Source organism: Epinephelus fuscoguttatus, linkage group LG10, assembly GCF_011397635.1.
Source record: "Epinephelus fuscoguttatus linkage group LG10, E.fuscoguttatus.final_Chr_v1".
Taxonomy (NCBI): domain Eukaryota; kingdom Metazoa; phylum Chordata; class Actinopteri; order Perciformes; family Serranidae; genus Epinephelus; species Epinephelus fuscoguttatus.
The window spans coordinates 556,096-578,328 of NC_064761.1; the positions used below are offsets into that span (position 1 = coordinate 556,096).

Consider the following 22,233-nt stretch of genomic DNA (forward strand, 5'->3'; position numbering starts at 1 on the left):
TAATCTGATGTTTGTAAAGTCTATAAACACGATGACTGAACAAACATTAGTATTTTCTCTGTGCGTAATTAATAACATGGTTATCGTAGATTAGCTGGGCTAACCGTTAGCTGTTAGCCATTAGCCGTGTCTGTAATAACTCACTAAACTCACAAAGTGGCCCGTGAAAAAAATATTTTCTCTAGCAGATGTCTTAGTTATAACATGATTGAGCTAATTGGAGTAGTTTCATGTCGTATCCGACAACGGGAGGCTTTTAACGGACACCTCACATATTTATTTCTCACAGTTGCGCACACGTTTGGCTGGCATGCAGAAGCACCGTCTGTGTGTCGAGGGTGCGAGCCGCAGCTTCAGCTGCTCAGGTAGAGAAGCACTAACAGCTCAAAGTACACATCAAATAAAATTTCTCCAAACACGTTTCTTGTTATTTTAGGTAGTTATTATCACGCTAATGTATGTTCAAGTGTCCATTTCCCCCGATAAGTTGGTTTTAATTCGTTATTTGATTCTATAAACAGTCTGACCATCTCGAGCTTTTATTTTGGTACTTCCGGTGACCGGCAGTGTGAATTTGCATATTAGCTAAATATTTAGTTTCACCCAAAACATTTAGATTTAACATTTAGATTTAGATTTAGATTTAATATTTATATCTATATTTATATTTAGCATTTAGATTTAACATTTAGATTTAGATTTAGATTTAATATTTAGATTTAGATTTAGCATTTGGATTTAGATTTAATATTTAGATTTAACATTTAAATTTAACATTTAACATTTAGGTGCCACATTTAATATTTAGATTTAACTATTTAATATATTTCTAAGTTAACAAATATTGCTGTAAATGTGGTAAAAGGTGACGTTAAAAAAATCACAATACTTTTTTAAACATTGTTTGAAGCTAAATGTGGCAAAATGTTGATGTTATTTTCAGCGTGAGACACTTTACAAACGGCATCCCATAATATTGCTCATCAGACTGTTGATCTTATCATGAAAATAATCATTAAACTAATTAACAATTTGAACTGGTTTAGTCAAGAATTTCCCTTCCACATCAAGATATACTGGGTAGAATTTGGGTTTACAACCCATCATCCCTTTTGCTAAACTCCACAACTTATTCATGTCATTCTTTACATCTTTAATTTTATTCCCGCAAAATAGTTGCTTTTTCTTTTTATTTACTGTTGTTACATAACTCCTTAACCGCCTGTAAATTCAGATCAGATCAGATCCATAACGGTCGGAACATCAGATATACCAGCTGAATTGTGGAGGAAAACACACAGAGGATGCAGGGGAGGAAGTAAACAGTGGCGGAAAAAAGCAGGGTTGAGACAACGGAGGCTTATGGAGAAGAGAAGATATAAGCCGTGTCTACCCTCTGTCATCATGGGCAATGTGAGGTCGCTGGCAAATAAGATGGACGAGCTAACAGCGGTTGCCAGACAATTCATTCAGACATTCCAGACAACAACGTCTCCATCAGTGGCTTTCAGACTGTTCGGGCCGACCAGGACTGCACCGAGAGTGGTAAGCGGAAAGGAGGGGGGCTTGCTGTTCTAGTAAATAACCGCTGGTGCAGTCCTGACCATATTTCCATTAATCTGTTGCCCGGACATTGAACTGTTTGCTGTTGAACTCAGGCCGTATTATTTGCCCAGGGACTTTTCACATGCCATTATTGTAACTGTTTACACCCCCCCCCCTCTGCCAACCCGACGTCGGCATGTGACGTCATTCACTCCGCCATAGCCCGCCTGCAGACTAAACACTCGAGTGCCTTAGTAGCTATCTCGGGTGACTTCAACCATGTTACCATGGAAACAACTTTGCCCACATTTACACAGTATGTGAGCTGTCCTACCAGAGAGGAGAGAACACTGGACTTGCTGTATGCAAAAGCCAAGGATGCATACAGCTGCTCCCCCCTCCCCCCTCTGGGTAGATCAGATCACAACCTGGTGCACCTCAACCCCTGCTATGTACCACTAGTCAAGAGCCAGCCTGCGACCATGAGGACAGTGAGGAGGCTTATGAGACACTGCAGGGCTGTTTTGGGGTGACAGACTGGCAGGCACTCTGTGAGCCACATGGGGAGGACATCGACAGGCTCACAGAATGCATCATGGACTCCATCAGCTTCTGTGTGGACTCCACTGTCCCAGCCAGGACTGTCCATTGTTACCCAAATAACAAATCATGGGTAACAAAGGACATCAAAGCCATTCTCAACACAAAGAGGAGGGCCTTCAGAGCTGGTAACAGGGAGGAGGTGAGAACAATACAGGGGGAGCTGAAGATGAAGATAAGGGAGGCTAAGGAGAGGTACGGGAGGAAGCTGGAGAGGAAACTCCAGCAGAACAACATGAGAGTGGTCTGGAGTGGAATGAGGACAATCACTGGCTTCAGGACCAACAACCACAGAGGAGTTGAAGGCAGCGTGGAAGGGGCCAATGAGCTGAATCTGTTTTTTAACAGATTTGACACTACTGGCCCTGCCCATCCCCCCCCGCGACTCTTCTGCTGTCTGTCTTGGTCAACCATCTCCCACTCCGCCCTCCTCCCCCACTCCACCCTCTCACACTCCGCCCTCCTCCCCCACTCCACCCTCTCACACCCCAACACCCTCCTGCTTGACCCCCCCTCCTCCTCCTCCTCACACCTCCTCCCCTCGTGGCCAGACTGACTGCACTCTCCATCATGAGGACTACACCCCATGTTGTCACCTTCACAATGTGCTTCACTGCTGACCATGTGAGAAGACAGCTGATGAGACTCCACTCAAATAAGGCTGTAGGCCCTGATGGTGTCAGTCCTAGGATGCTCAAAGCCTGTGCCCCCCAGCTATGTGGAGTACTTCAGCATGTCTTCAACATGAGCCTGAGTCTCCAGAGGGTCCCCTTGCTGTGGAAGACATCCTGCCTCGTTCCTGTGCCAAAGACGTCACGTCCCAGTGGCTCCAAGGACTACAGACCCGTGGCATTGACCTCCCACATCATGAAGACCCTGGAGAGACTCGTCTTGGAGCAGCTCCGGCCCATGGTCAAGCCACTTTTGGACCCCCTCCAGTTCGACTTGGAGTTGAGGACACCATCATCTAACTGCTCAACCGCGTCTACGCCCATTTGGATAAGCCGGCGAGCACTGTGAGGGTCATGTTTTTTGACTTTTCTAGTGCGTTCAACACCATCCGTCCAGCTCTACTGGGTGACAAGCTGACAGCAATGCAGGTGGATGCCCCCCTGGTGTCCTGGATTATAGACTACTTGACTGGCAGACCACAGTATGTGCGCTTGCAACGCTGTGTGTCAGACAGAGTGGTCAGCAATACGAACTATCTTGGACAATGTCTCACACCCACTCCACCATGTGCTGGTCAGGCACAAGAGTACTTTCAGTGGGAGACTCATACCACCAAGATGTACCACTGAGCGCCACAGAAAATCATTCCTGCTTGTGGCCATCAAACTGTACAACTCCTCTCTCTGAGTGGCCCTGAGACTTTTTCACACACTGCAATAATCTAATGTAACTTGTGCAATAACCCCATTTCACCCTGACTGTATACTCTATATTCTGTTTGTGTAAATAATCTTGTTTAGGTTACAATATATATATATATATATATATATATATATATGGTGCTTAACTGGTGCATGATTCTCAAACACTTGCATGAGTAACCCATTAAGGATGTCAAGAGAATCTTCTGGATTATCCTTCTGTTGTATATATTCCCAATTTATATTTTTAACATATCTATAAAAGATTCTTCACAAAATGTTTTTATTGATCTCCTGAAGACTACTCTACGTGACCTTTTTGGAACTTTTGTCTTTCTTACAATCACCCTGACTAAAGATCTGAATACTCTACTGGGATTGATATTGCATTTGAATATAAATGACTGAAATCTGTAACACGATTGATGCAGGTTGCACTTTTTGACCCATCTTTTTTTACACACAATCTTGTTGGTTTCTCCAATATTTGCACTAAGGTACATGCGTTGGTTGTAGCATGTAGCTTCTGTTTAAATGCACAGTGCAGAATTCCAGTCAATGTTTAACTCTCCCAAAAAATTAATTTATCTATCAAGATCACACACTTTATAGTTCACACAGTTTATCCAAATTGATAAACTTTGCACTTGGGGACTGTAACATCCTACCAGCAGAGGTTGTAAATGTGGTAAATTAACGTGCAACCAAAGTACTTCGATATTAGCAGATGTTCTCTTTAAAAACAAACACCCATACTGATAGATCTCAAAAAAGAACCATAATAGCTAGAACATTTTTTTTTGTTGTCTTTGTTTTTGTTTTGTTTTGTGTTGTTTTGTTTTGTTTTGTTTTGCAGCAGAAAGCTAAGGCTTCTGTCTTCTGCATCATCACATCATGACCTCACATTACCTTAACTGAGGTGCCATGCAAATGTAGCGGTTTAGTACACATCACATCACATACGTTGTGTCGTTTCACAGATGACAAGGACAGTCACTGTCAGACTCTGATGCCGCTTTATTGGCATAAATCTGACAATGAACACAGAAAAAATATCTTTCGACTGGGTCTCACAGCCACAGATCAGGATCAAGCGTAAACTGAAACAAAATAAAATTCATGAATGTCACTATCTGTTAAACAGTTACGCTGCTAGGATTAGCCACACACTAACCTTAAATCCCAGCTTGCAGGTTGGAGACCATGGTGAATAAATGTGTAGGAAAATGATGTAGAAACTCGATTAAAACAAAAAAACAAAAACATATACACACACACTACACTGACTTTTGGGGTCGTTTTTGTGAGAGAATTTTGCTTCCGCATCTAAAAACCCACTAACCGGAAGTGACATAGCGTAAGGGAGTCTGGCCGAGTTCAATTGAGTGTAACATTAATAAAATGGATCCCAGTACTAATTTTGAGACTGAAGAGGTTGAAAATGTACATTCATATACATATGACGGCCCACAGGCTTATAATTATGAGCCTGCTAGGCGTCAAAGAGACCAGGAACAGATCAAGGTTAGGAGAAATAACGGCCACAGGAGAGAAATAGAGCTGTGGTGTGAGGAGAACCAGTGGAGAACTGGGCAGGTGTCTTGGTGAGCGACCAGCGTTAGCTAACGATGTCTAACGCTGTGTTCACATCACAACATTAAGTTTGCCGTCACGTATTAGGTTATAACAAAGCTACCAATAGTTCTGCCAGTATTGGATAACTAATGCTACTTACCCATAACAGAAACTAATGCGCAAATATCAGCTTGTATCAGACGTATCTTGCTATGCGTGTTATAACGCCGCATTATGGTGTATTGACGTCCACAGGGAAGAGAGAGAGAGAGAGAGAGAGAGATACAAAGATTTCCTGATAATTTTTTTGTATGTTAGGTGATTGTGTGGGAACTGCCAGCCCATGTCCTCAGCTGTGGAGAGTATGTGCTGCAGGGAGGTGGATGCCTTCTGGGCTCTGGTGGAGAATCTGACCCCCAGACCAGACATAACATGCCTCACACTGCCCGTCAACCCTCACACCGCCCGCTCCCGTCTCAAACACGGAGGCCTCCCTCTCCGCTGAGCCCGCATGCCCCGCACATACCCCTGAGGCTCGGAGACCTGAGCCACAAACAGCTCTGGGGCCATGGGGCTCGGGCTCAGGGGTATGTGCAAGGGCAGGCAGGCTCCACCAGGAACATAATCCCCCTGTCCAAAATAAGCGCTGCGGCTGCACACGACCGCATTTTGGTCACAGATTAAGCCATGAAATCGCACCTCTTCACCTGCACAAAACGCACCCAAGCACGAAAACTAACTCCACACCTTTTTCTGTCCGGAAAACGGTGGACTCAATGTCCTGACAGACTCGAGTTTGTGCAACCTGCACAAACACAATAATTCGGTATAATCACAAATGGTGAAATGCACTGTTAACAACCAAAAAAATACTAACTCACAAGTTTACTACCGCTCAGACTCACAACCACCTACTACTGCGCATTGGACAGAGGCAGAGTCAAGGATGCAGAGTCCCTCTCGTGACGTAGTATCAGGCAATGTTGAAAAAAAAGCGTTTTTAGAAGAGGAGCTAAAAAAGAGCCACTTTTTCCTCTGAATTTGTGCCCTTATGTCGTGTAAACCGTAATAAATTCTGAATTAACTTCTCATATGGTAATTTTCAGACAAGGTTATGTATATATTTTTAAAAAATGTAACCTGCAAGTTGCACTTTAAGATAGCAAAGTTACTGAACAGTTAGGTAGCAGTATGCATGGACGTCAGAACTATTTTCTGAGAGGGGGGACGGGATTTTTGTTGGGAGGGGCGGGGGAAGCACGCACACTTATCAATGATTAAGAATTTGATTTGATTTGATTATTTTATAATAACATGCCGTTATAAGAGAACTAGAATGTATGAACGCGGCATCTTTATTGTGAAGAAAATGAAACTTTGATAACTAAATCAAGCCATTTAAGGAACATAACAGCATTATTTGTAACCTTGAATGAAAAAAGAAAAGTCTGCGCTCCTGACTCAGGGATTTCATGCATTTCCAACTTTCTCTCAGTTGACCTACTGATGAAGATTTTAAGCTGGGTCGAGACATCACTTTCATCCATGAGGTCACTGTGAGCGTTCATAATGGCCAAATGTTTTAGTCTCTCCTGTGTCATGATGTTGCACAGCCAAGTTTTCAGCCTGTGCAAGGCTGAGAAAGAGCACTCGGATGCCGCAACAGATATGGGCAGGGCCGGACAGAGCTTAATGAGCTTCTCCACCTCCGACAGCATGGAGGGAGTTTGGGGGTGCAAGGTTTGCAGAATGGACACAACATCCTGGATGGTGCTAACTTCTCGTCCCCTACACACATCCCTCAGTATGTCCAGCTCAAGGCTTAGCCGCTAGAGCGTAGATTCTCTGCCCGAGCCCGAGCCCGGCCCGACCCGGCCTGCGGGCCAAAGCCGGGATGAACGGATCACTTTTTAATATTTCCCTCTCTGCACAGAGAGGGAAACACATTTTATAGTGAGCAGCATACATATGTCCCCTGCAAATCCCAACCGTGTTTACAAAGTTTGAATGAACGAGACGGACACAAAGCAAACAGAGGCTGCACATTGATCCTTTTGCCCCTGTCTGCAGGGACGCGTGATGGGGTCAAACGGATCATGTGCATAATTAACCACAAAACAAGCAAATACTTCATCTTAATGACATATAACACTCATTATGCTTCAGCTGAATCCTCTAAGCAAATGACCATGTTGAATTGAAATTAGTTTATCATGTTAAATGTCCGAAATTGTATGAAATTGCTCCAATGTGTTAAACCATAATCACATAGCCTGATATGCCCTGGCAAACACAGTGGTACTGCTGTACAGGCCGTTGGTCTTTCTTACCCTAACTCTGGTTATTTTCTGGAAGCACAGAGCAAAGAAATGTCTTTTTTTCTCCCCCGGTCTGCTGTCAGCAGGAGTAGCAGCTGCAATGAGGATTTCAGTACCACGGACAGCGCACGTAAAAAGACTTGACAGGCGTCTCGTTTAAATGTGTTTGCTGCTAGCGAAATTATACATTATAAATGAAGACAGTGACATATTTTAAATAAAAAACAATTTACATTCATTTCAAGCTTTTGTAGTACGACAAAATTCAGAATTGTGCGAGTGCGGCTGGAGAGCGGGCGGCAGTGTTTGATGCAGGAAACTCGATATGGACTTGAAAATCAATTTCGGAGTGGGGGTGATTCGGAACGGCAGGTTTTCGGAATGGAGGGCTGTCCCCTGTTGGAACATTGTGCATATGCACAGCCCTTCACCTGGATCTTAAAATAAACACCTGTTTTATTACATAATCATGCTTCCGTGTTGCGCCATTCATTAAGATCCTATATTTCTGTCATTCAAATAACAAGAATTGTGGTTAATTATAACAGCCAACTTATTGAAAAATGTCGGGTTTAAATCGGGCTCGGGCCCATAATTGCAGTTAATTGGACGGGCTGGGCCAGTCCCAGACATAACATGCACGGGCTCGGGCTGGATTTTTTGGACCTTATAAGCTCTATTAGCTGCTCTCATGGAAAGGGGGTCAGTTCCGGGGAACCCACATCAACTCGTTTCCCCTGAGCCGCCTCAAGAACTGCCTGCTCTCACCCTGCAGCTACGCGGAGTCCCTCCTGATCAAAACGCCGCTCCACCTGAAGCATAGATCTATGTATTAATGATATGAAAGAGATAAATGTAAGTCAGACAAATTGAGTTTAAATTCAGATTCTTTATTTTTTTAAAGTGTAATGCAGTGGGTAGGGAGGCTGATCGGGGGGAGGCCCCTAGTTCCAACGTCTATGGCAGTATGGAGATAGATTTGTTTCATAATTATGTGTGCGAACAGATCAACATTCTGTGTGTAAATGTGTAATCTGTAAATATAAAACACCTTCCACAAATACAAAAAAAGATTTGTGAACTCACAAAAATATTTTTCAAGTATATCTGCAAATACACAAACAAATTCCACATATAAAAAAAAAAGTAGCACTTTATAATACAGCCCGTGTTTTACGACGTAACTCCCCGTGTCTTATGGCGTAACTCCTCTAAGACCTGCCGGGGTCTTACAGTGGAACTGCTACTGTCTTATGCTGTCACTCCCAGTGTCTTATAATGGAACTTCATGCGTCTTACCTTGCACTTACTGGGACTTCCCGGGTGACTCTCTGACATCTACCATGACATTTTGGGGGAGCCTATATGGTTTAGTTTCACTTATGACTTACAGTGTAACTCGCTATGTCTTACAGTAAAACGTCTTACAGTCCAACTCCTTTTGTCTTACCATGTAGGCCTACTTATTAAAACTTATAACTATAAAATCAGATATGATTTACAGTTTTAAAATACACGAAAATCATACTGCAATATGTAACCTGTTTAATCACACAATGACAACTTCAGAGTTATAAAATATCTTTACCACGCAGACACCCGGTACTTACATGCTAAGTGCCCAAGACTTCCCCTGTAAGTACCAGGGACTGGGCTGTATTGTAAAGTGCACACTGTTCACCCTTCCTTACCATGCAGGTACCTGGTACTTACACTCTAAGCACCCGAGACTTCTGCTGTACCTACCAGGGACTTTCCCTGTAATTACCAGAGACCTACACTGTACTTATCAGGGAGCGGGCTGTATTATAAATTGCACACTGTTCACCCTTCCTTACCATGCAGGTACCTGGTACCAGGCAAAGTGCATACTGGTAAATAAACAGTCTCGGGTGCTTAGAGTGTAAGTACCAGGTACCTGCATGGTAAGGAAGGGTGAACAGTGTGCACTTTACAATACAGCCCGGTCCCTGATAAGTACAGTGTAGGTCTCTGGTAATTACAGGGAAAGTCCCTGGTAGGTACAGCAGAAGTCTCGGGTGCTTAGAGTGTAAGTACTAGGTACCTGCATGGTAAGGAAGGGTGAACAGTGTGCACTTTACAATACAGCCCGGTCCCTGGTACTTACAGGGGAAGTCTTGGGCACTTAGCATGTAAGTGTCTGCGTGGTAAAGAATAAAGATATTTTATAACTCTGAAGTTGTCATTGTGTGATTAAACAGGTTACATATTGCAGTATGATTTTCGTGTATTTTAAAACTGTAAATCATATCTGATTTTATAGTTATAAGTTTTAATAAGTAGGCCTACATGGTAAGACAAAAGGAGTTGGACTGTAAGACGTTTTACTGTAAGACATAGCGAGTTACACTGTAAGTCATAAGTGAAACTAAACCATATAGGCTCCCCCAAAATGTCATGGTAGATGTCAGAGAGTCACCCGGGAAGTCCCAGTAAGTGCAAGGTAAGACGCATGAAGTTCCATTATAAGACACTGGGAGTGACAGCATAAGACAGTAGCAGTTCCACTGTAAGACCCCAGCAGGTCTACTGTAAGACAAGCAAAACTACACAACAGGTTCCTCTAAAATGCCATGTAGATGTCAGAGAGTTACCATGAAAGTCCTAATAAGTATATGGTAAGACACGGGGAGTTATGCCGTAAGACACGGGAAGTTATGCCGTAAGACACGGGAAGTTATGCCGTAAGACACGGGAAGTTATGCCATAAGACACGGGGAGTTACGTCGTAAGACACGGGGAGTTACGCCGTAAGACACGGGGAGTTACGTCGTAAAACACGGGCTGTATTATAAAGTGCTACCAAAAAAAAATATCTGTGAATACATTAAATTAATTTGCAAATAAATGAAAAGCATTTGTGAATATCTTCCTAACATTTACAACTTTCGGACAGGCATTTGTGAACTCAGATTTTATAAGTGAATCTAAAAAAACATTTGTGGATCTCAGTTCTACGCATGTGGATTTGCTTTTTACATACACACAGTTTTGAAACAAACTCTCCGCTGGTCCGAACAAAAATGCACTCGTATCACTCGGCCATCTTCGGATAGCACGTGATCACCCAGCTGATGACGTCATGATATGATATGACAAGTGGCATGGTTAAGGTCTTTGACAGAACAGCTGTTGGTGTTGGTAGCCCTTTTTGTTTCGAAATGTCGTATTGTAGTTTTATTGTTCATTGCTGATATGTAGATTGCGCTAAGCTTCCATCCATCCAACCTGTAAAGAGGGCCACGGTAGAAGATGCTGATGACTGACATCCAGACATCTCTCCACAAGCTTTCGATGCTAGTGTAATCAGTAGAAAATTATTGGGTTTAAGATTTAGACATTTTCAGCACAGCATTTAAAAGACCATTTTGTCATTCATTCATTCATCTTCTAACTGCTTCATCCTCTTGAGGGTCGCGGGGGGGCTGGAGCCTATCCCAGCTACATCGGGCGAGAGGCAGGGTACACCCTGGACAGGTCGCCAGACTATCGCAGGGCTGATACATAGAGACAAACAACCATTCACGCTCACATTCACACCTACGGACAATTTAGAGTTACCAATTAACCTAGTCCCCAATCTGCATGTCTTTGGACTGTGGGAGGAAGCCGGAGTGCCCGGAGAGAACCCACGCTGACATGGGGAGAACATGCAAACTCCACACAGAAGGGCTCCCACTCCCGGGATCGAACCGGCAACCCTCTTGCTGTGAGGCGAGAGTGCTAACCACCACACCACCGTGCCGCCCGACCATTTTATCGTTAAACAATAATAGAAAACAAATACAGCTATTCATAAAATATATTTGTATTCATAAGAATGGATAAAAATGCAAAATATAAGTGTACCTACATCTGATCTAACCCATGCAGTCTATGTTCTAACTGCTGAGTTTTCTAGTTTCAATAGAGTAATAAGTCATGATGACACAAAAACACTATGACCAGTAGATGGTGGTAGCAGGTTGGCTACAACAAGTAACAACAAGTAAGAGTACACTAATAATAAGATGCGCAGTGCTTTGTGACTTTAAACCTACTCGAAAGAATAAATGAAAAATATAAAGGATGCGTTGGCTGATAACTGCCAACTGAAGGAGCAGCCAAGCCTCCACTTTGGAGAACTGAACGTTTCCCACTAGCATCGTTGTGCCTTTCATACTCAAACCGAAATGAATACAAAAGTGTGTGCCAGATAATATACATAGAACAAATAAACACACACTAATACTCACTGTATGACATTAACATAAAACAATGAATGCACATTACTTATCGCTGGTTATTTAGAAAGAAAAAAAAAACAGGTCATAGAAAGACTGCGTGCTTTTACTTTGACATGCGGACATGACGTCATCAGCTGGGTGATCACGTGCTATCCGAAGATGGCCGAGTGACACGAGTATCCACACGTGTAGAACTGAGATCCACAAATGTTTTTTAGATTCACAAATAAAAACTGAGTTAAGAATTTTCATAGTCGAATCTGATTTGACAGATTTTAACTTTAGCCAACTAATCATCGAATCATGTTGTTTTCCCCTTCATTGATTAATGAGCTCATTTGCGTCAGTTTCCGCTCCAGAAAAAAGAGCTAAAACACCCAAATAAACAAATTTAATTCCTCAGTAGGCATAATAAGATAATAATAAAAGTAAAACTAAAACAGTTTTCCTTCTTTCTTACGTCAAGTTACTTCATTAATCAACTCAGGTTCATACAAGTTCATCCACACGGACCGTGTATCACCGCTCTCAATCGTCGGACAAAAAGTAGCCAAATAAAAAATCAGAGTCTATTAAGAAAACAATCAGCGGTGAAATTCGTTTCAAGACACTTAAGGCAAACGAATAATCCTTCAAAAAAGTTTGATTTGAGAGCACATACCTCCTTCAAAGTGTGTGTTTATGCACTCCGCCAAAGTAAATCATCACCACATGATTCCCGAGCACGGCACCGCTGCCATCCTCAGGGGATGGGTCAAATGCGGAGAACAAATTTCACACACTCAGGAGTGTGATGATCAGTGGGACTTTAACTTTAACTTTAAATCACCGTATGCCTCAATGCTGTTCTGATGGTCCTGCAGCGCACTCACTCACCTCAGTTTATTTGGATTGAGCAACTGGGTGATTTATTCATGCGTAGTAATGATTATACCTACTGATTAAATGCACGCGTCATTTTCAGTTTTTTATTAACAGAAATTAGGCTGATGTTTGTATCAAAATAGGTTATATATCATGAATTACTAGAAAACAAATACATTCTATGTCAAATCAAGATATTCAGCAGCAGTGAGCACCCCCATGTAGTTAAAATGATACGGTCTTGTTTCATAACCACATTTTGCGATGATTCGACGGCAAGACTGCAGTCGAATCAGACTTCTCCAAATCGAATCACAGAATCACAGAATCACCGAATCACCGACTATTCGGGGTCACCCCTAGTTTACAAATCTGTTTTTGTATTTGTGGAAGATGTTTTATATTTACAGATTACACATTTGCACACAGATTGTCGGTCTGTTCACACACATAATTATGAAACAAATCTATCTCCATACAGCAGTTGTTGTCTGGAACATATCTTCACATGTAAATAAATAAAGTGCCTTTTTACCCGTGAAAAATAAAGTTATATTAACAGGGCTCAGTACAAGTCAACCTACAACGAGTCCTTCTGACAGCAGACTGTTGCCTGGAAACGGGGCGTATGGCGTTCAAGCCCCCACAGATAAATAAGAGTTTGTAACTCATAAATCATAATAAAAAGTAACAAAATAATGTAGTAAATAACTTAATATTGTACAGGTAGGTAAATAATAATAAATTAAACGCAGTGCACCTTCAATGATGATAGAAAGTGTTAGTAGAATCACTAACACTTTAACTCTGTTACACAAACATAATGTTTCACTGTAATTATCCCAGCATTTCCCTGCAATGGCCATGGGAGGTTGTTCTTTGCATAATCCCGTATATATCAATCTAAAATCAAAATCACATAGAACATTCATTTTTGCAGCAATCATCATGCTTGTGTCATCACACTTTACACCCATAATGATGTCATCGGGCTTTGTGAGGTGTGGTGTATAATCACATGAAACCACTGGGTGGCGCCAGAGTAATAAATAATGAATCTATCACACCTTTTCACTGTGCTTATAAAAATGAATTTTGCCTTTTCATTTTATACAATTATACAATTACAATACAATTATAAAATGTCAAATTTTTATTTATGTATTTTTTTTTATCAATCATTATGGTATATTGACTTAAATAGCCTTTTAGCTCAGGTTGTATAGATTTTAGAGATATGAAGAATTTCTAGATATTTTAATTTTGAATAGATACCACTACACCACCCCCATATGCATTCCTGTCTCTTTTGTGCTTTGATCCTGTTTGGTCTCATTCCATCCACTCTCAGTCAGCTTGCCTAATGATGATTAGCTCTGTAAAGAGACTCAAGGGAATCTTTATCAATGAGGGAGAACTGAATGTGCCATTATCTTGTTAATGCTTAACAGCGGCCACTGTTAAGCAAACGTTCCAAAGTCTCACTAAACTGAGAGGCTGTTTTCATTTCAGATAGCAGACATGCTCATAGTGCCATGCCCCAGTAAAAGAGAGGAAAAGCATCTGTATTTACACTATCAACTGATGTCAGAATACAGCTTTGGATGGTGGGAAGTAAAGGCTGCTGCAGCATCTCTATTACCATACCAAATACATTAAAGTGTCAAAAAGGCCTGAACATTCAGCTGCTGCAGTATATTTTTTTTATTATCTGTGGCCAGCAGACATGACAGCTTACCCAACATTTGGTCAGTATTTGATGAAGAGGCCTCTCTCTTTTGGTCTCTACTGTTTCTGGCAGGATTGGTCGTCTGTTTGATGGAACGGAGCCCATAGTGTTGGACAGTCTTAAGCAGCACTACTTCATTGATCGAGACGGCCCAATGTTCCGCTACATACTTAATTTCCTCCGGACCTCCAAACTCCTCATCCCTGCAGACTTCAAAGTGAGTGTGTAGAGCTTTGATCAGGTACTACCACAGTTAATCTTTGCAGTGTATCTGAACAGCCCCAAATCACAGGGACACCAAAAAACAAACGAACTGTCCAGACTGTCAGAGGAAAGGTTTTAACTGTTGTCACACTTACAGAAACTATCCTGAGAACTGCTTTGAGACACAATGTAAGTCATGTTTTCTTTACTGTGATAACTTTCCATATAGTTAATACTTGAGCAGCTTTGGCAAACTGCAAGGAGGAGACCAGGCCATGCAACTGTTATTCTAACTGCATTTGTGTAAATATATCAAGCTAATCGCTGTATTAGCCCTGCGGAAAAAGATACAACTCTGGTTGTAACTGTCTGAGAGACAGTTTTTACAGAGATTTCATTAAAATGTTTATTTTATATTTTTCAGTAATAATTTAATCAATGTTTGAATTCATACAGTCAGTAAAATGTGTTAAAATGTAAAATGTAATAAGTTGTTTAAAAGGGTAACTTTAATTTATAACTGGACTAAAATACACTACTTCAAAAATAATTTTTGGTTCAAAAATCCAATGCTTTTGAATGCAAGTTATATTTTGATGTTGAGTGTCACAGGCCAAATGAACAGAGTTTAGTGAAGGGCACACCTGATGCATTATGGGTCAGGAAACAATAGACAGCAGAGAGAGAGAGACAACATGCCTGCAGAGAGAAGAGCCAAATGTGACTGCAGAGGAATAGAGTACTACGGCCTAAATTAACAATGTTCTGCATGGTTCAAGAGGCGCACACGGTAATGTACCTTTGATTGTGTCATATTTGTGCATAATATTGTTGAAATGCCTTTTGTATATACTTTTGATATTTTTTGTTGCTATATATGTTCACAGACTGGGATCTGTTATGCTTAACATCTTAACAGATGTTAAGCATGATAGACTTAATTGTTTGGGGGTGTCTAATTATAGACACTTGCTAAAGAGAAAATGACAAAATGACAAAATGACTGACATGTATATTTTGACTCATTGGTTTTATATGTTTTATTTTTTGTAGTTTTCACAGTGTCTGATGAAAGAAAGGCGGCAATAAATCAGAAAAACACATCTGTATGATGCGTGGCCATTATTTATTGGACCGGTGCAGTTACGCTGGTCCTTGTTTCAATTCAACTCACCCTCCCCTTCCCTGCCCTGAGCTGTATCACAGGCTCCACACAAAACGAATGTGTCACTCACTTGCTCAGATGCGGTCTTTGCTACAAGTCCTCTCTCTCTCTTAACTTGTTCACTGACTCACCCCAGCTACCGCAAGCTAACTGCAAAGAGGAGACCAGACAACATGTGACTATTGTGCAATTGTTAACTGCATTTGTGTAAATATATCAAGTTAATGCGTTAATCTGTATTAGCCCAGTGGGAGAAGGCTACAGGAAACGAACGATTCACTCACTCACTTACTCAGTAGCTCCAACTCCCAGCTCACCGGCAGCACAAAGCTCACTCACACTCTCTCCCTGCTCGGAGAGCCCCTCCCTTACTGTACCTGAGTAGTGTGCTTCTCCGCTCCATTCTCCTGTTGGACTGTTTTGAGATTACTAGGGCTGTAGTCTCCTGGTCGATTATTTGGTCGATATGCTCTCGTCTGACCAAATTCTCATTGGTTGAATAATCGCGGTGTTACTTTCATAAGGAGAAAAGTGCTACATCAATAGCTTTTCAGGATTAATCCATTATTTGCTGTGATGGGAGGGACAGGCTAAGTTACCTGTGAAAATGGGGGTGTGATGCGACGCCGAAGTTGAAAAGTACCCCAATGTCAGCGTTACACCAGCTTCCATAGGAAAACAATGGCACAGCGGGCATCAAGAGATTTTTAATGCTGGTCATGTGCAAGCGCCTTCAGCATCGCGGTGATGCAGACCTCCTGTCTGTTTCTGTATACTGATACCTTTTCCCTCAGTGGAAACAAAGCTTGTATTTACTTGTATTTCACAGATAAGAAACAATAAATTGTGAAGACAGTAAAGCCTCCACTAAAATAGCATTTTAAGTCTTGTGTGTGATATATCCTTTAGGGATTTATACTTCAGGATTTATCCTGGCTTCATATGAACAGAGGAAATCTCTGCTCGTCGCTAGGCTAATTTATGCAATAGAAAATGGCATAGACTTGTGCTAAAAACGTTAGCACGTTGTATTGGTGGGGAAAATGTGTCCAGATAAAGACAAGTGTTTGTCTGTCAATGCTGCGATTTATAGTGAAGGCAATTTGCAAACTGTTTGTTTGAAATTGTGTCTATTGTAGGCTGTAAGGTGAACACAGTTATCGTTTCATCTCGTTCCGACATCTGGGGACTACACGATCTTTACTTCATAAAAAAGATCGATACATGTTCAGCTAATGAGCAGGAGTTCATAGCTCATAACCCTGCAAGAGTCCTGTGATCGGGGTCGTAATTCGGCACTTATTCCGTCTGAGCGTAATGATCAGTTCTGCCTGAGCGTAATGACCTTTGGTTCGTGAGTGGTGGCACGGCTGTCACGTGATCGTGCTACACCAATAAGGTATCCGCATTTCGTGTCGCCATGGTTTCATTCAGCAGAGGAAAACAGACTCGGAAGTCATCAAAAGTGAGCAGAAATTAGCTGAAACAGTGCTATTCAATCAATCAATCAATCAATCAATTTTATTTATACAGCCCAATATCACAAATCACAATTTGCCTCACAGGGCTTTACAGCATACGACATCCCTCTGTCCTTATGACCCTCGCAGCGGATAAGGAAAAACTCCCCAAAAAAACCCCTTTAACGGGGAAAAAAGAACGGTAGAAACCTCAGGAAGAGCAACTGAGGAGGGATCCCTCTTCCAGGACGGACAGACGTGCAATAGATGTCGTACAGAACAGATCAGCATAACAAATTAACAGTAATCCACATGACACAATGAGAGAGAGAGAGAGAGAGAGAGAGAGAGAGAGAGATGCAGGTAATGACAGTAGCTTACAACAACATTATTGAAAGTAATAATATTATAGTTATAGTTCTGGCTACTGTGGTACAATATGTTGAAAGTATGTATTAATATCTGGCAGTATACATGTATGACAATAGTCGTGTATAATAACAGTAGAAGTATGACTAATGACTAATGATGGCAGCAGCAGCAGGAGGCATCTGGCAGGACCACGGCAGCAGCACATGAGTTAATCTGAGAGACAGTGGAGCACAAAGGCTCCGGAGAAGAAGCCGAGTTAGTGACATCCAGAATGGCCGAGTTAGCAAGATGCAGTAATAGAATACGAGAGAGAGAGAGAGAGAGAGAGAGAGGAGAAGAAGAGAAGGTGCCCGGTGTATTATAGGGGGGTCCTCCGGCAGACTAGGCCTAAGTCAGCCTAACTAGGGGCTGGTACAGGGCAAGCCTGAGCCAGCCCTAACTATAAGCTTTATCAAAGAGGAAAGTCTTAAGTCTAGTCTTAAATGTGAAGATGGTGTCTGCCTCCTGGACCGTAACAGGAAGATGATTCCACAGGAGAGGAGCCTGATAGCTAAAGGCTCTGGCTCCTGATCTACTTTTGGAGACTTTAGGGACCACGAGTAACCCTGCGTTCTCAGAGCGCAGTGTTCTGGTGGGATAATAAGGCACTATGAGCTCTCTAAGATATGACGGAGCTTGACCATTTAGAGCTTTATAAGTTAACAGTAGGATTTTAAATTTGTCGTCGTCGTCGTCGTCATCCTCCGCTTATCCGGGTCCGGGTCGCGGGGGCAGCAGGAGCAAGGAAGCCCAGACAGTCCCCTCCCCAGCCACTTCCATCAGCTCTTCCGCGGGAACCCCAAGGCGTTCCCAGGCCAGCCGGGTGATGTAGTCCCTCCAGCGTGTCCTGGGGGTCCCCGAGGTCTCCTCCCGGTTGGACATGCCCGAAACACCTCCCAAGGGAGGCATCCGGAAGGCATCCTTACCAGATGCCCGAACCACGTCAACTGGCTCCTCTCGATGTGGAGGAGCAGCGGCTCTACTCCGAGTCCCTCCCGAATGTCTGAGCTCCTCACCCTATCCCTAAGGCTGAGCCCAGCCACCCTGCGGAGGAAACTCATTTCGGCCGCTTGTATTCGTGATCTCATTCTTTCGGTCACTACCCAGAGCTTGTGACCATAGGTGAGGGTTGGAACGAAGATCGACCGGTAAATCGAGAGCTTCACTTTCTGGCCAAGCTCCCTTTTCACCACAACGGACCGGTTAAGCGCCCGCATCACTGCTGACGCTGCCCCAATCCGCCTGTCAATCTCCCGCTCCATCCTACCCTCACTCGTGAACAAGATCCCGAGATACTTAAACTCCTCCACCTGAGGAAGGACCTCCCCCCTGACCTGGAGTGGGCAGTCCACCCTTTTCCGGCTGAGGACCATGGCCTCGGACTTGGAGGTGCTGATTCTCATCCCATCCGCTTCACACTCGGCTGCGAACCGCCCCAGTGAGAGCTGGAGGTCACTGTTCGATGGAGCTAGGAGGACCACGTCATCCGCAAAAAGCAGGGACGAGATTCTCCCATCACTGAACCTGACACCCTCCACCACTCGGCTGCGCCTAGAAATTCTGTCCATAAAAGTTATGAACAGAACCGGTGACAAAGGGCAGCCCTGGCGGAGTCCAACCCTCACCGGGAACAGGTCCGACTTACTGCCAGCCACGCGAACCAGACTCATGCTCCTGTGGTACAGGGACTGGATGGCCCTTAGCAAGGGGCCACCCACCCCATACTCCCGGAGCACCCCCCACAGGATGCCCCTGGGGACACGGTCGTAAGCCTTCTCCAAATCCACAAAACACATGTGGACTGGTTGGGCGAACTCCCATGCCCCCTCCAGCACCCTGGCGAGGGTAAAGAGCTGGTCCACGGTTCCGCGTCCGGGACGAAAACCACATTGCTCCTCCTCGATCCGAGGTTCAACTATCGACCGGACCCTCTTCTCCAGCACCCTGGAGTAGACCTTACCGGGTAGGCTGAGGAGTGTGATCCCCTGTAGTTGGACACACCCTCTGGTCCCCTTTCTTGAAAATGGGGACCACCACCCGTCTGCCACTCCAGAGGCACTGCCCCCGATGTCCACGCAATGTTGCAGAGGCGTGTCAGCCAAGACAGCCCTACAACATCCAGAGCCTTGAGATATCCGGGACGAATCTCATCCACCCCCGGGGCTCCGCCGCCTCGGAGTTGTTTCACCACCTCGGCGACTTCTGCCCCAGAAATTGGATGACCCGCCCCTGAGACCCCCGTCTCTGTTTCCTCACTGGAATACGTGTTGGTGGGATTGAGGAGCTCCTCAAAGTATTCCTTCCACCGCCCGACAATGTCCCCAGTTGACGTCAGCAGCTCCCCGCCCCCACTGTAAACAGTGTGAGCAAGTTGCCGCCTTCCCCCCCTGAGGCGCCGGACGGTTTGCCAGAACCTCTTTGGAGCCGATCGATAGTCTTCCTCCATGGCCTCACCGAACTCCTCCCACGCCCGAGTTTTTGCCTCCACGACTGCCGCCGCCGCCACACTCCGCTTGGCCCGCCGGTACCCGTCAGCTGCTTCCGGAGACCCACAGACCAACCATGCCCTGTAGCCCAGCTAGCAGGGAACGTTCCCACAACATTGGCTAACATTCCCTACAGGTTCTGTTAAAGTTCTTAAGAAAACATTTTCATTTAATGTTCAAATAACATTATAATGATGTTTATTATTTTAAATAATGTTCCTGGGTTGTTGAATGGTAACAGAGATAGAATGTTTTAGATGTAACATCCTAAGGATGTTTTGGGGATGTCTGTGAGCTAAAAAATTATAGAATGTTGCTCTATAAAACATTACCACAATGTTCCATAATAACAAAGTAAAGACATTCTCGAAAAATAATTTTAAAAACATTTTCAGGATGTTATTATGGCCTCTGATTGCAATATGTTATTTTAAAACATTCTGACAATGTTATGCAATAATGAAGAAGGAATATTGTTAAAGCAATATTGTAAAAATATTTTCAGGATGTTACTGATGCCTCATATCACAAATAGCATGTTTCTGTAATGTCATTTATAAACAAAGGAATAACGTTTTACCTATAGCATTCTGAGAATATTTTTGGGACAATGTTTAGGTAACAGATTACATAATGTTATTTATAAAATGTTTTCACAATGTTATGTAATATGACATTAAAAACATTTTCGACGTAATATCTGGAAAATGTTTTGAGGATGTTATTGATACTTCAGATTATGCAATGTTCTTTTCCAAAACATTTCTGTAATGTGATATATTGACAAATGTAGAATATTTGTCTAAAACATGCTTAGGATGTTTTGAGGATGTTCTTAAGTTAATGGATTACTGAATGTTCACCTACAGAACATTTCCACGATGTTACAGAAAAACAACAAGGAATATTCTCAAAAAAAAAGAGAAAATGTTTTCTTAAGAACTTTAACAGAACCTGTAGGGAATGTTAGCCAATGTTGTGGGAACGTTCCCTGCTAGCTGGGCTGAAAGCATGTTATCACTGCTGGGGAAGCAACCGCCATTCCGACATCCCTTCACTCCGACATGGGCCCCCAATTGTCTAAATGGCAACACTTAAATTTCTGTCAGACGTCTAGGGCTGCAATGAGTGGCATATTTTACTATTCAGGGCTCAACAATAAGGATTTCCCGATTGCCCGGGGCAAGTAAAACTCGCGGTCGGGCATGTAAACTAGTAACCTCACTTGCCCGATCGGGCAAGTTGCTAAAAATAGTAAATGTCAATAACTAATCGATAAAATAAATGTATTTCAAAACGTGCTCTTCTGCTCTGATGCAGGCGCGCGGCGGAGTTCCGCCACACACACAGGTGAGCTCGCTAGAGCGGCTCGGGCCGCATTTTCCTGACCAAACCTGACCCCGAGCCCGGTGCAGTTTGTCAGCTGACAAAGATATTGAAATGGAAAGTGTATAAATAACCACCAACAGACTGCTGTTACGCACAGACAGACACGCTGCTCGCACAGCAGCTCAGCACGGCACTCACACAGAGCTTGTGTTGCGTTCAGGCGTTGTCACGTAAATAACAACTTCCAACACTTAAATAGGTCATAGCACAAAACAGCAGCATGTCAAGTGACTTTTACTTTATTATTAGTGCTGCACAATTAATCTAATCGCAATCGCAATCGCGATATCAGGCTGTGCGATTACATAACCGCATAAAAGGCTGCGATTTGCGATTAATGTAGGCTAAATAAATGTTAACGTGTGTGCCTGTGAACGTCACTGCCTCTCCTGTAGTGTGTGGAGTTTGTTGACATCACGCCCACAAGCTATCCTGGTGCGTGCAGCCGGCGTGCAGCAGTGACCAACACAGACGCTGAAGAAGAGCATGAGCTCGACCATGAACAGGCTGAATTAGTAGCGGAAAAAAACGTCTGTTACATGGCGATACTTTGGATTCAGGTACGGCGACGCTGTGCAAGTGTAAAAGTTAAAGTCGCCACGTCCCGCGGCAACACGACCAATCTATATCAGCACTTGAGACAGCACAGCACAGAGAAAAGTAGGAAGAGTGCATGCGAGAGAAAGCCGAACCGTGTAACGTTAAAGACAATGAGACAACTGAAAGCCGCCAGATCCTCATAAAACAACATCCAAGCACGGTTAAGCAAACATTTGTAAGTGTCACAGGGAAATCATGGACTCCATAACAACTGAAAAATTGAGCAATTTTGCTCTGTTTCGGCCCACATGACATTCTGCTGTGCTG

At 43.3% G+C, this 22,233-nt stretch overlaps 1 protein-coding gene across 6 annotated transcripts in view; it reads left to right on the forward strand.

Moving 5' to 3' along the window:
• Positions 1-22,233, forward strand: part of LOC125895871 (BTB/POZ domain-containing protein KCTD1-like) — a 130,752-nt gene that overhangs the window by 43,204 nt on the left and 65,315 nt on the right. For all 6 annotated transcript variants that reach the window (XR_007450219.1, XR_007450220.1, XR_007450218.1 and 3 more), the window contains exon 3: positions 14,324-14,468. Coding sequence is in view for 3 of the 6 variants with exons in the window: in XM_049588045.1 (XP_049444002.1) it covers positions 14,324-14,468 (145 nt within the window). In the remaining 3 variants the exon portion in view is untranslated. The remainder of the gene's footprint in view (positions 1-14,323; positions 14,469-22,233) is intronic.